General features: G+C 38.8%; 1 protein-coding gene across 1 annotated transcript in view; it reads left to right on the plus strand.

Annotated features, from left to right (window-relative positions):
* The window catches only part of LOC133457864 (ephrin type-B receptor 1-like), a 122,934-nt gene that overhangs the window by 79,168 nt on the left and 31,578 nt on the right, over positions 1–12,188 (plus strand). Inside the window, exons 10-13 of the mRNA XM_061737233.1 lie at positions 7,783–7,948; positions 8,339–8,444; positions 10,129–10,187; positions 10,318–10,515. Of these exons, the coding sequence (XP_061593217.1) occupies positions 7,783–7,948; positions 8,339–8,444; positions 10,129–10,187; positions 10,318–10,515 (529 nt within the window). The remainder of the gene's footprint in view (positions 1–7,782; positions 7,949–8,338; positions 8,445–10,128; positions 10,188–10,317; positions 10,516–12,188) is intronic.

Genomic DNA, 12,188 nt, shown 5'->3' on the forward strand with positions numbered 1-12,188 from the left:
ATTCGCCCAGTTTTTCTACAAAGCATTTAACTGTTTCCCTCGGGGTATCTTTTGTTGGAGAATCCCCAAGATTATTGGCTACTGGATCTGTTGCTATGGGTCAATCCGTCCTATGAGAGTAAGAGTTTGGTCCGCATTGCCAACAGTAAGTCGGATTTGTTCCAGGTAGGAGTTGGGCTTCGTCAAATCTGTTCTGTTAATCACCTTCAGTGCAGCCAAGGGGAGCCCTTTGATTGTGCTAACCAAGGACTCGTTCTAATGACTATAATTAAAGCTGATGTAAGGAATGTTTACTACAAAGACAATGGTTGTTCATATCTCAGGGAAGATGAGGCCAGATTCAGCGTGGATGGAGTCGTTAGCCCATCCGCTGGGGCTTCACTGCTTTTTGTTGATGCATTTTTGCTGAACCACACACAGACCTGCAGCTCTGCCACACAAAGCAGACAGGGGAGACGGGGCTCTGTCCTAATTAGTCGGAAACACAGTCCAACCGTCTGAAAGAACTATTCGTTTCATTAAAGGAAAAGTTCCTTAAGAAAAGTTCCCATAGCTAAAAATACTCCGTAATTTATGGCAGCTCACGAAAGCGCTGCCTCTCACATCACACCCAGGCTCAGAAAAAGAGATCATTCCAAAACATGCAGAAAGTTGAGATTCTGCTATTCAGAGCAAAATTAGAATAAGTTGAGGACAGAGGGAGATACTGATATGTAGCTGGAGTCTGACAGTGACAGATAAAACTCCTACTTAGTCAAAATCATGGCTTCGGCATAAGTCAGCCTTATTTGATGCTGCTTTTACTCTAATATTTGATATGTAAGTGAATTAAGATTCTGCATTTCACTCTTGTCATCCAAATAAAGGCTATTTTTAGCTTTTAGCTTTAAGTGAAGACATCCCTCTGGGGGGCATTTGGATAAGCTGCAGAGACACGACAGGCTATTCTTACCAGTATCACCTTTTTTTTCTTCTTTTTTTTTAATCCTGGCAGTTTTGTCATTTGTTCACTTTCCTCCCTTCCATCAAGTTTTCCATTCCCTCTTTACCCCATCCTCCCTAACTCCCACTCTATAGATAATGAGTCTTAATGTAGCAAATTTGAAATGGCAGGAGGGAAGGACCCCCCCCCCCCCTCTACTTATCTCCGGCTACCAGGCCTTCACAGATGAGCTGGCCCCTAACCCTGTACCCTAGGAGGCTCGGAGCCAACACACCTCCAGAATACAATCCCCACTGCTGACACCATACCCAATTCTGTGGCCACAACCAAGTATTATTTTCACCCCCCTGGGTTATTTTAAAACTGTAATTACTTGTTAATTCATATTCTAAATCTTAGGGTCATATTTGTAAGGTCTATCTTTGGTCATAGTTAGGGCTGGGCGATATATCGAGATTTTAATATATATCGATATATTTTCAAACGCGATATGGTACGAGACAATATCGTTTATATCGATTTAAAAAAAAAAAAAAAAAAAATTTAATTTAATTTTTTTAAATTTTGATATAGCTTATTTTGTGACAAATTGACTTGAATGTTTTATTTGAGATTCGCACAAATGTGTTGTTATTTGCACAACTGTCAACCTCAGTGGAAAAGTCTGCCTGTTACTGTCTACATTGTATTAATTGCACAGTGTATTTTAATGTAATTGTTATACAGGAAAGGGATATTTGTTTTATTTTATTTAAGAAGCATTTTATTCTATATATGCAGGCAGTTTATTTTTATTTCATTCGTTTTTTTTATACATTTTGATATTGTTCAGACCTCTGTTAATAAAGGAACCTGTGTGACATTTGGCACGAGGCTTTGTATTAAAACTGACTGTTTTTTTAAGGGTTTGCCTCAGAAAAAAATGAAGCTAACAGAGATGCTATGCTATAATGCTTTGGGGGAAACCCCAATTATGGCACAGAAAAAATATCGAGATATATATCGAGTATCGCCATTCAGCTAGAAAATATCGAGATATGACTTTTGGTCCATATCGCCCAGCCCTAGTCATAGTACTTTATATTAAACCTTAATACAGTTATAGAGAGCAGGGCTTTGCATTGATGAGCACAGTCTAAAACAATAACGGCAATGAATGAAATAAAAAAACTTCACACAAAGAAGCCCGTGCAAGAAAAGGCGTTAATGACTCGCATTAGCAGGATGGGTATTGGTTATGAATATTTATATTATAAAAACTCAATCATCTTTAACCCTGTGTCCCCCCTTCTGATAACCCTCCCTATTTTCCCTCAAATACACCCACCATCTCCCCCCCTCCCCTTCTTCCTGAGCTGTCATCCTCGTCACCATCGTAATCTCTCTTCCACTCCTCTTTGCTCGGCTGTCGACCTCCACATCCCTCCATCCCTCATCTCCATGGCACGATTCCCTTCCCCTCCTCTCGTGCCATAATCGCAGCATATCTGTCGTTTTCTTCCGTCCATTTAGATAAAACCTCAGCAAAACCTTGTTATCTGAAAGAAAATGACGAAAGACAGCATGCCCAGACAGAGTAGAAAGGGAACATACAGTAGATGGAGGTTAAAGGCTACAGACTTGAATTTATGACATAGAATGATTATAGTTCACCAAGAAAGAAAAGGAGTACCAGGAGAGAAGTGCACGTGTTCACTTGTTTCTGTTGGTAATAGCTCATTAAATGCATCATGTCTGTATTGTATTTGCATGAAATTAAATGGATAGGTCAAAGGGGAGGAGAGAGATGAGGAAGAAAAATGAATGACTGGGAAGGAATTAAATATTGAACAGAGGATGAGAAACTGGAGGGGAATGATAATTAAACAATAGTGAACTGAAGTGCTTTTAAAAAAGGAACATGCTCGGGGTGAAATATCTAGAAATTGGTTTGTGTTAGTTGTTTATAAATTCCCGTTAGATCATGATGTACACGTGATGTGTTTGTGTTTTAATTCTTACTAAAGGGGTTGTTAAATCAGCACAAAAGACATTACTTGACACTTATAGTGATAACAATAGTGGAATTGTCCAGCAGCCAGCATATTAAACAGCTACGGCAAAGCAGCTTGGCTCGCTGCCCTGGTCTTCCAGTCCTCGGTGAAGCCTGATCCAGGTGGAATAAAAAGTTCTGGAAATCTTCCTAGTTGAAGTTAGGGAAATACAAACTATGTTAAGGGTTGAACTGAATAATAAAAAAAATAAAAATAAAAAAACAGTATGTGAAACCTCATTTATCACCAGCAACCTGAAAGTGTCACAAAAAGTATGTTTAAGTACGACAGCCTTTAATTGAGCCATTAATGCACCTGCAATGGTCTTGTCAACATATGACTTTTTTCTGTGGTGTCACTCAGTCAAGCTAAAAAAAAAAAAGACTGTTGTAAAGTCACGTGAGCTATGTATACGAATAGATTTTGAATCATGATCTTTCTCTGACCTGAATCAAACCTGTTACTCACCACGGACTTTGACTATCATTGACTTTATGTTTTAATACAGAGGCTTATACAGTAGTTAACTAAAATACATTTTTTGAAGTGACACCATAATGGTAGTCAGGTGAAACTAGACAAAAGCAAGCGCCACAAGGAATAAAAGGAAGAGAAACTCTTCACCTAAATTCTGAGATCTTTATTTAAATCAACTGCTAAAGATTCCAGGCCTTAACATGCCACAGCTATTTCTGCTTTTGTGGTCATTTACACAGGGAGCCCACATTGTGCGCTTGGAGGATGAAAAATGTAGTAGCCAAGAAAAAATACCTTCAGACTTTAATTGCATAGAAACCGGTCTGTCCTTGGAATGTTTTTATTGTGAAAAATATGCATCCGTATCACATTCAACTGCAGACTCGACTGATGCAGAGCAGCTGAAAAAACAATTAAACAGTCGGATAATAAGTCACTGACAAATGGTTCACCCACTTCCTCTAATTGTTCTAAGCAGAATAATTATTTCACTAAATTTATAGGATAAAAGTGGCAAATACATATCATTTCATAGCAGGTTCACGTTACCCAGTTCTCTCTGTTCTCACTGCCCTGACAATATTAGGTGCTCATCTTTATTTGCTCAAGTTGACCCCATGCCCTGCTGTCGTGGGAGACCTGGCTTTTAACTTAATCCCAATTTTATTTAAGGAAACAGGATATGTGCACATGGAGGTGAAATGTCACAGAGTTGCCGATTATTGTGAAAAAGAAAAAAGTAAAAAAAAAAACAGGACAAAAGATTACAATTACAAGGTACCTTGACATTCTGTCTTAACATCTCATGTGGTGGAACATTTTTAAAAAATGTCTGCATGACTGGGAAGTTATCTGTATGTTTTTAAGCGAGTCCCTTTTGACATTTGTGAAAATTCTTTGAGGAATTTAAATTTCAGAGAATAGAAGCAACCTTGTTCAGCAGCCGAGGAGATCATACTGATGAATAAAATCTGTGTCCTGGCCGCTGATCAAATTCATTCACATAAAACTCAGCAAACGTAATACAAGTTGTGTGGAAATATCTGTTGCCACATTTGTGGTGCCATCTGCCCATTCTAATTTCGCCCCACATATCAAATAGTGAAAAGCTTTTTCAAATACTGAGACACAGCAACAATACCAGAAGCAGTCATATCTTCTTTACTTTGTAATAAGAGAGCGCGCACAGCTAAATCCTTGCCTTTTATTCTATTTTTTCATCAGCACAGTGTGTTCTCATGTACTAAATTCTTTTTACGCTGGAAAATGTGAGTTCCTGTCGGGGAGGTCTGAATTTTAGATGTCCCCCGGCCTGCCATAACTAAAGCGGATAAAAAGCGGCTGGATGTCAGGGGGTTAATGTTATGTAGTGTTTATTCACTGGTTACCTTTCTGTAGTGATTTTAAAATGTACTCACGTGTGTGGGCCATGAATTCACAGCTGGATTCGGTCAGCTGCTCAGTTGCAACAGAACTGAAACTGATCACTCATATCACAGTTTTTTAACGTTTAAAAATGGTGAATGCATCAGTTTAGGTTAGGTTGGCCGAATCAAAAAATAAACGATATATATATATATATATATATATATATATATATATATATATATATATATATATATATATATATATATATAATACACACACACTGCTCAAAAAATAAAGGGAAAAGTTGCAGTTGCAGTTCAGAGACAGTTTTAGGATGTCATAGCATCATGTGAGTGACTGTCCTTAACAAGAGGACATAGTAGTGCATTTATAGTTCTATGAGCATTTGGATAGTTGTAAAATACACCTGATAGTAGAATTTGAAGTATTGGCTATATTTCCTGTATATTATGGTAATTTATTGTGTATTTTGCCAGATTATGGTGATGATGGGGCCCTTGAATATTGTTGCCCAGGGTACAGTGAAGTGTTAATCTGGGCCTGTGTCGGGTGTGAAAATTTCTGTTGAAGTCTCTATTATTGATAGATGTGTGTCATGTCTATTATAGAGGTGTGGAAGATATTCGACGGACAAATATGCCTTCAGACTATCATTGAAAAAAAAAATACTGACTTTTATCCATTAGGCGGAAACGTTGCTTCCCTACTTTAAATTGCCTTCCCTCCTCATACATTTTTCTTTTCTCTGACATTTTTGTTTCAAATCCCTGACTTAAGCACAAAACTGTTGTAGGAAATAGCCTAATTTGCAACATTTCCATCCGGTGGGTAGATGCATCGTGGCATAGGTAACAAAATCCAGATCTGCTCTGGGGCATGTCTTTATGCTCCATATGTGCCTCTGGAATAGTGTAGAACTGCATTGTAAGTACATAATAAAATGAGCTGGTGGACCAAACTTACGTTTGACATGTCTGACCTAGATTGTAGAGACTGTGGAGATGACAGTGAACTTGAACTTGAACCCCCCCATACAATACCAAATAGCACGGGCATACTCTGAACTCCTTCATGTTTACGAGTTTAACAGTGTTGCAGCACCTGATGTGGTCCTCCCACAGAGATACTGTACAAAGGCTCAGCAAAGGTTGTACTTACTGCTTGCAACCCACCTGAGTGGGTTTCACACTGCAGTAATCCCGTCTGTTCAGTCCACTTCCATCCCCATCTGGTTTGGATCTGCCACCAAACGGGACAGGCTGCAAACTGCAAAAACTAAAAATCTTAACAAGAATATTTGTCTTATTTCTAGTTAAAATGTATTATTTTTAGTCAAAATAAATATCATTACACTTAAAACAAGACTCATCACTGGAAAAAACTAAAATTTTCACCTGTTTCAAGTAGATTTTCACTTAAAATAAGTAGAAAAATCTCCAAGATTGTTTTGCTTGTAATGAGAAGATTAATCTTGTCCCACTGGCAGATTTTTCTACTTATTTCAAGTGAAAATTTACTTGAAACAGGTGAAAATTGTCAAATAACAAGTTATTTTTCTGGTAATGACCCTTGTTTTAAGTGTAATGAGATTTTTTGAGTAAAAATGAGATATTTTAACTAAAAATAAGACAAATATTCCTGGTAAGATTTTTAGTTTTTGCAGTTTGTAGGGAGGCTTACAGAAAAGACAGTCTGAACGGACCTGCCTTCCATGCAGGACCTGTATCGGTCCAGAGTCAGGAAGGCAGCAGGTTGCATCACTGCAAGTCTTCACATCCTGGACACTTACTGTTTTTAAAATCCTCCCTCTGGTAAAACGCTGCAGAGCACTGTGCACAAAAATAACCAGATACCGGAACAGTTTCCTTCGCAAGGCTGTTTTTCTGATGAATCCTGATGGCCACAGAGCAGCAGGAAGATCCAGGCTCTACTGATAACCTACCTGTAAACACACACACACACTTACAGGCGACTATGGACTCTTTGTTTTCTTATCTTTTTTCTTATTGCACTGCTGTTTTGGCACTGTTTGACTACGATGGCCGAGACCCGCCATTGCTGAAAATTACAGAAACGCTGCAAATAAAAAGAAACGCCGCTGCAAATAAAAAAAAACCACGGAAATAAAAAAGGCACAACGGAAGTGAATAACCAGGGACTATTTTTGCTGATGCACCGGTGTTTTTTACGTGAGAGAAGAAAAAGAAGACGAAGAGGACGTAAGTGAAAAGGAAGAAATAAGAAGAGCGAGCAGAATAAGAAGAACAACGAACAAGAAAATAAGTGAAAAGTTTAGTGTTCAACGTCGCTACGTGTCATTTTTAATGTGCAACACCGGTGCATCAGCAAAAATAGTCCCTGGTAATTCACTTCCATTGTGGCTTTTTTATTTGCGTCGTTTTTTTATTTTATTTGCAGCGGGGTTTCTTTATATTTGCAGCGTTTCTTTTATTTGCAGCAGCGTTTCTTTTGGTTTGCAGCGTTTCTTTTATTGTCAGCAATGGCGGGTCTCGGCCACCGTAGTTTGACACTGTTCTTGCATTTTGTAGTCAAAATGTGGACCTAATGCTTTAATTTAAATTCTGAAGTGTATCCCCGGCACACACACACCAAGGTAACAACTCCAAATTCCTCATTTGTGTATAAAAACATCAGTGTATTGTGTGTGCGAACCGTCTGAAAGATTCATGAACACATGTTCCTTTAGCTGTTACTCATGAGAGGTTTTTTCCTCACTTTGTTTGCATAGTGCCTTTGGAGTCATCTGGGCTGGGCGCTCACTCACTTTGTGTTTGTCTATTACTGTGGCTTCGATAAAGATCAGATCAAATTGTAATACGAGTTGATTCCAGAAGGGTATACATAGTGATTCTCGCTACTGAAGTCTGCCTCAGGAGATGCTGAAATGTGTTTTTCTCTGTGTGCTTCCTCTATCTCCAGTCCCAGTCTTCGCTGTGGAACAGTTCTGTGGTCCAGAGCAATACACCCAATGTGGTTCTGGAGGGCCTGAGACCTGGGACCGGCTACGTGGTCCAGGTGAGGGCTCGCACCGTGGCCGGCTACGGAGCCTACAGCAAAGAGATGCTCTTCCAAACCCTCACTGACGGTAATCACGTAGGAGGTCGGCTGGAGTGTGTGGAGGTGTTTGTGAGCGGAGGTTTTATGGTGGAGATGAGAGTGGTGAGAGCGAGAATGCCAGAGGTTGCACAACAGTGACAATCTGGCTATGAAGTAATTAAATTCTCTCCTGCATTATGTATTTGTGTGTGAGAGAGAGAGAGAGCGAGCAAGCATGTATATGAATACTTGCAGTCATGTAAAATAAACCGTATGAATAATATTTTGTGTTACAGAAGATGTCATTTGCATTGTGTATTTTGCTTTCCAGCAATGTTCAGTATTTTTTCACATGAGACTCAACATAGATATGAGAAATGTGAGATATAAAGAGCCTTTTTTTGTAATTTGTTTTGCTGGATTTTGTGTACCTCTGCAGATGAGTATAAGTCAGAGCTCGGACAGCAGCTCACCCTGATAGCAGGCTCTTTAGTAGGTGGAGTGTGTATCGTCTCACTGGTAGCTATCGCCATCATCTGCACCAGGTATTGCACAGCAGAAACACACACACATACACACTTCCTCCTGTAAACAGAGATAACAGTCTCAGTAAAATATCTGACCAGGCAGAGATGGTTAAAACGGGTCTCATCACAAAAGTTGCACAAGCTCACTTGGAAGTGTATAGACCTGTCGACAAAATCAGGTGGTTTATTCTTTTGCAACTTAAAAGATCGAAGCCATGCTACCATGTTCCTCCTTGAAAGAGCGCAATCTCTGCTCGTTCCAAATCAATTTCTCGAAACAGTACAGACTGTGCAGTCTTTTTTCTATATGCATAGCCATTTGACGCGGTAACTGAGGTCTTAGATGTGTCTGAGATGAAGCTCTTGGGTGTTTTGGTATTTCATATTGCACGATCTGACTTTGGGATGGCAATCTTATGGGATGTCTACTCCTGGGAAGGTTTAAAATGCCTGTGTTGAATGTTTTCACTTGTGAATATTCTGCTTGGCAGTGGAGCAGTGGACTGATACTGTAAGATTTTTGCTTAAAACTCAATAAAAATGCCAAAACCTACTCTTTTATAAATGTAATATTATGTATTCCTCATTAATTAATCAAGTGATTTTAATGGGCAGCACTAGGTGATGACTTCTGCTATTTTTTTTTTTAATAATAGATTAAATTATTAACCTGATAACGACCGACCAGATTTTTATGTTATGCTTTATAAAACCTTTAAAATGAAACTGTAACTGGAGTAAGTGTAGATTTTTCTCAGGAGTGCATTTTTTAAACCCTTTTATCCATAATGTCATGGGCACTAATAATTCTCTAAAGCATTATTGATGAATTCAAGGAAGTAAGTATGGGGAAATCTACCTGTTCAACCCCTCCTCTTCATGTCAAACCATACTGATCTAGGCTTTCTTACATTATGTCTGAGACGACTAACCCTGACTGCTCCCCTGATGTCCTCATTTTTAATCATCTTTAATGTCCCTCACAAACAAAATCTTAACATCTTCAGCTCCACTTCCTGTGTCCCGGCGAACGCACCTTTTCTCCAGACCATAGAGAAGATCTGGCCTCACTATTGTTTTGTAAAACTTTCCTTCACTGTACTGTTGAGCCCAGGCGGCCTATTTAGGACTCCTAAACGTTCTGTGGGATGCTGCATCCTCACCGTTCTGTCTGCCTCCTTTTCATTTACAGACATGTATTGCGTCTCGGTGGGACTCACGGCCATTTTTCTTGGCCCAAGCACACATCTCCACCGCTCCACGTTTTCTTGCACCTGCTTCCTGCTCTCGATATAGAGCACAATCTCACCCATAAATATCAGTCCGTGGAGACTCCCATTTGACGTCATCTGTCAGCCTATACATCACCATGGAAACCTACTACACGCCTCACCGCTGTCATCATACATGTCCCGTACCACTCTAACATACTATTCAGCTCCAAGGTTGAACAAATTCATGTCACATATGGTACATTAAACACTGATGTGTGAGTAACACAAACTAACCAGACTGGGTAGTAATAATTCACCCCATATGAAGGAATCCCTGTTGAATATCTTCTCAAGTTCTCAGTGGAAAACTTTGCTTCTCTGGAAAGAAGATTGCAGCATTTAGCTCTTTGCATTTCCAACTATTGTATAACATTTGTATCCACTTGATACTTGTTTTCCAGAAGCTCAGTATTTGTTTCTGACTGCAGGAGGAGGCAGTTGAAGGAGAGTATTTATGGTGACAAGCTGCAGCAGTATAACACAGGAGGTACGTACACACACACACACACACACACACAGACACACACACACACACACACACACACTTACGTCTTCATTATGTAAGTGATCATTTCTGTATTCTTTTAAAAGCCTCTTTTTTTTTACTTTCTTTTTAGATGTCAATATGAGACCAGACATGTTCAACGCTCCCACTCCCACCGTGACCTTTCCCACCCTGTCTGAGGGTCGCAGTTCACCAGGGGTCAAGATCTATATTGACCCTTTTACCTATGAAGACCCCAACGAGGCAGTTCGGGAGTTTGCCAAAGAAATCGACCCCTCATGTGTCAAAATAGAGGAAGTCATCGGATCAGGTAGATATTTTGATAGAATTAGTGCCCTTTACACTTTGGTTCGCCCTTTCTTCTCTCATGTTGTTTTTCCTAAGCTGTTAAATGAAAAAATAACATTTTTGAGTCTTTTTTTTTTTTAATCGAAGGACGGATGTGAAAACACAGGAGCATTTTAATATGTGCTCAATATGTCTGCATTCATTTTGTTTATTTTGGTATTAAGTTTCACTGACAGATGATAAGGAAAAAAAACTTTTGTTTATATTGAGGCCAACTATTTCTTAATGAATAAATACAAACAAATTAGCCAGTTTCTTCAACTGTGCAAAACACACTTCTGTGTCATTGAGAAAGATCTGGAAACACACAATGCCAAATTATTATTTTGCTTTATTTTTTTCCTTTGAAGTGAGGGAAGATGTTTTATTCATGCTGAAAGCTTTCACAAGAATAAATTAAAACCCATCTTCTTGCATTCTTTTTGGCTATTTGCACTCTCAATGTGGAAAGGCTGTGGGATGTTTTTGCAAATCAGAAAAGCCAGCCCCAAAGCGTCATTAGATGTTTGGGTTTTTTTTCTCATTTCAGCTGAAAAATTAAATATAAAAAAAAAAACAAAAAAAAACAACAACAATTGCAATGATTAACAGTTACTAAGATGACTTGAGTATTTTACCACTGATTCATCTAAATTCCTTGGCATTATTAATGACATGTTTTGGGTGAATTCAGCTATTGCATGCAATAGGGTCAGAACATACATCAGGCGTCTCGATGCAGAATGACAATGAAACAAAGGAAGCATACTGATTTTAAAGCATAATGATGATTTATCCTTACAAGTCGGAAAAACAGCACTAATCTTTTAGGGACAAAGTATCATTCTGCAGACTCTGTGCTCTGTATAAGGCTAAATTTGCTCCTCACTGTAGTTTTCGTTTATTCAGGCTACATTTTCCATCACAATCACAGTAAGACTTTACACACCTGGAGCCCAGTTAATTAAATAATTTTTGAGCTACTTCAGAGTTACTTGTACTGATGAAAGATACTTAAATATTTAAATTTTGCTGTTCATATGAAACATTTCATGAATAATGCCTCACAGAAAGGAGACATTTGAAGAGCAAGAGTGGTTGGTCAAATTGTGCAGTGTGTAGGAGCTTTTAGAAAAATAGCCTGTAAAGGGACACAGTTTAGTGCTGTGGCTAATCCTCCTAGAGGTGGTTGCCTTTTGGATGATCAGAAAACACTTGTATGATTATGAAAACGATTAATGAGAAAATCAGTTCATTTCAAAGGGTTATATGTTTTTGTCACTTTTGGTCCCCGGGTTGGGTTATAAGGGGGTACACTTGTCTGCCATCCTGAAAGTCAGTTTTCTCACAGTTGAAGTGTCCTTGGCCAAGACACTGCACCCCCCTATTACTCCCGAAGCATTCATCTCCGTATGATTGTTTTGATGTTAGAACAAGTGGTCTCACAAAACAGAAAAGAAATCTTTGCAGATCTCTGAAAACTACAAAAGTGCTATATGGATGCATGTGTCGATGGGCAATTGTGGTGTAAAAGTCCTTTTGAGTAATCAACAGAATTAGAAAAGTGTTTATTAAAACACAGCTCATTTCACATTTAAAGTGTGCTGCATTGTGGAATCAAATGTTAGTAAGTAAACTTCTTCTTTTTTTTTTACA

The sequence above is a fragment of the Cololabis saira genome, chromosome 13 (assembly GCF_033807715.1).
Source record: "Cololabis saira isolate AMF1-May2022 chromosome 13, fColSai1.1, whole genome shotgun sequence".
Classification (NCBI taxonomy): domain Eukaryota; kingdom Metazoa; phylum Chordata; class Actinopteri; order Beloniformes; family Belonidae; genus Cololabis; species Cololabis saira.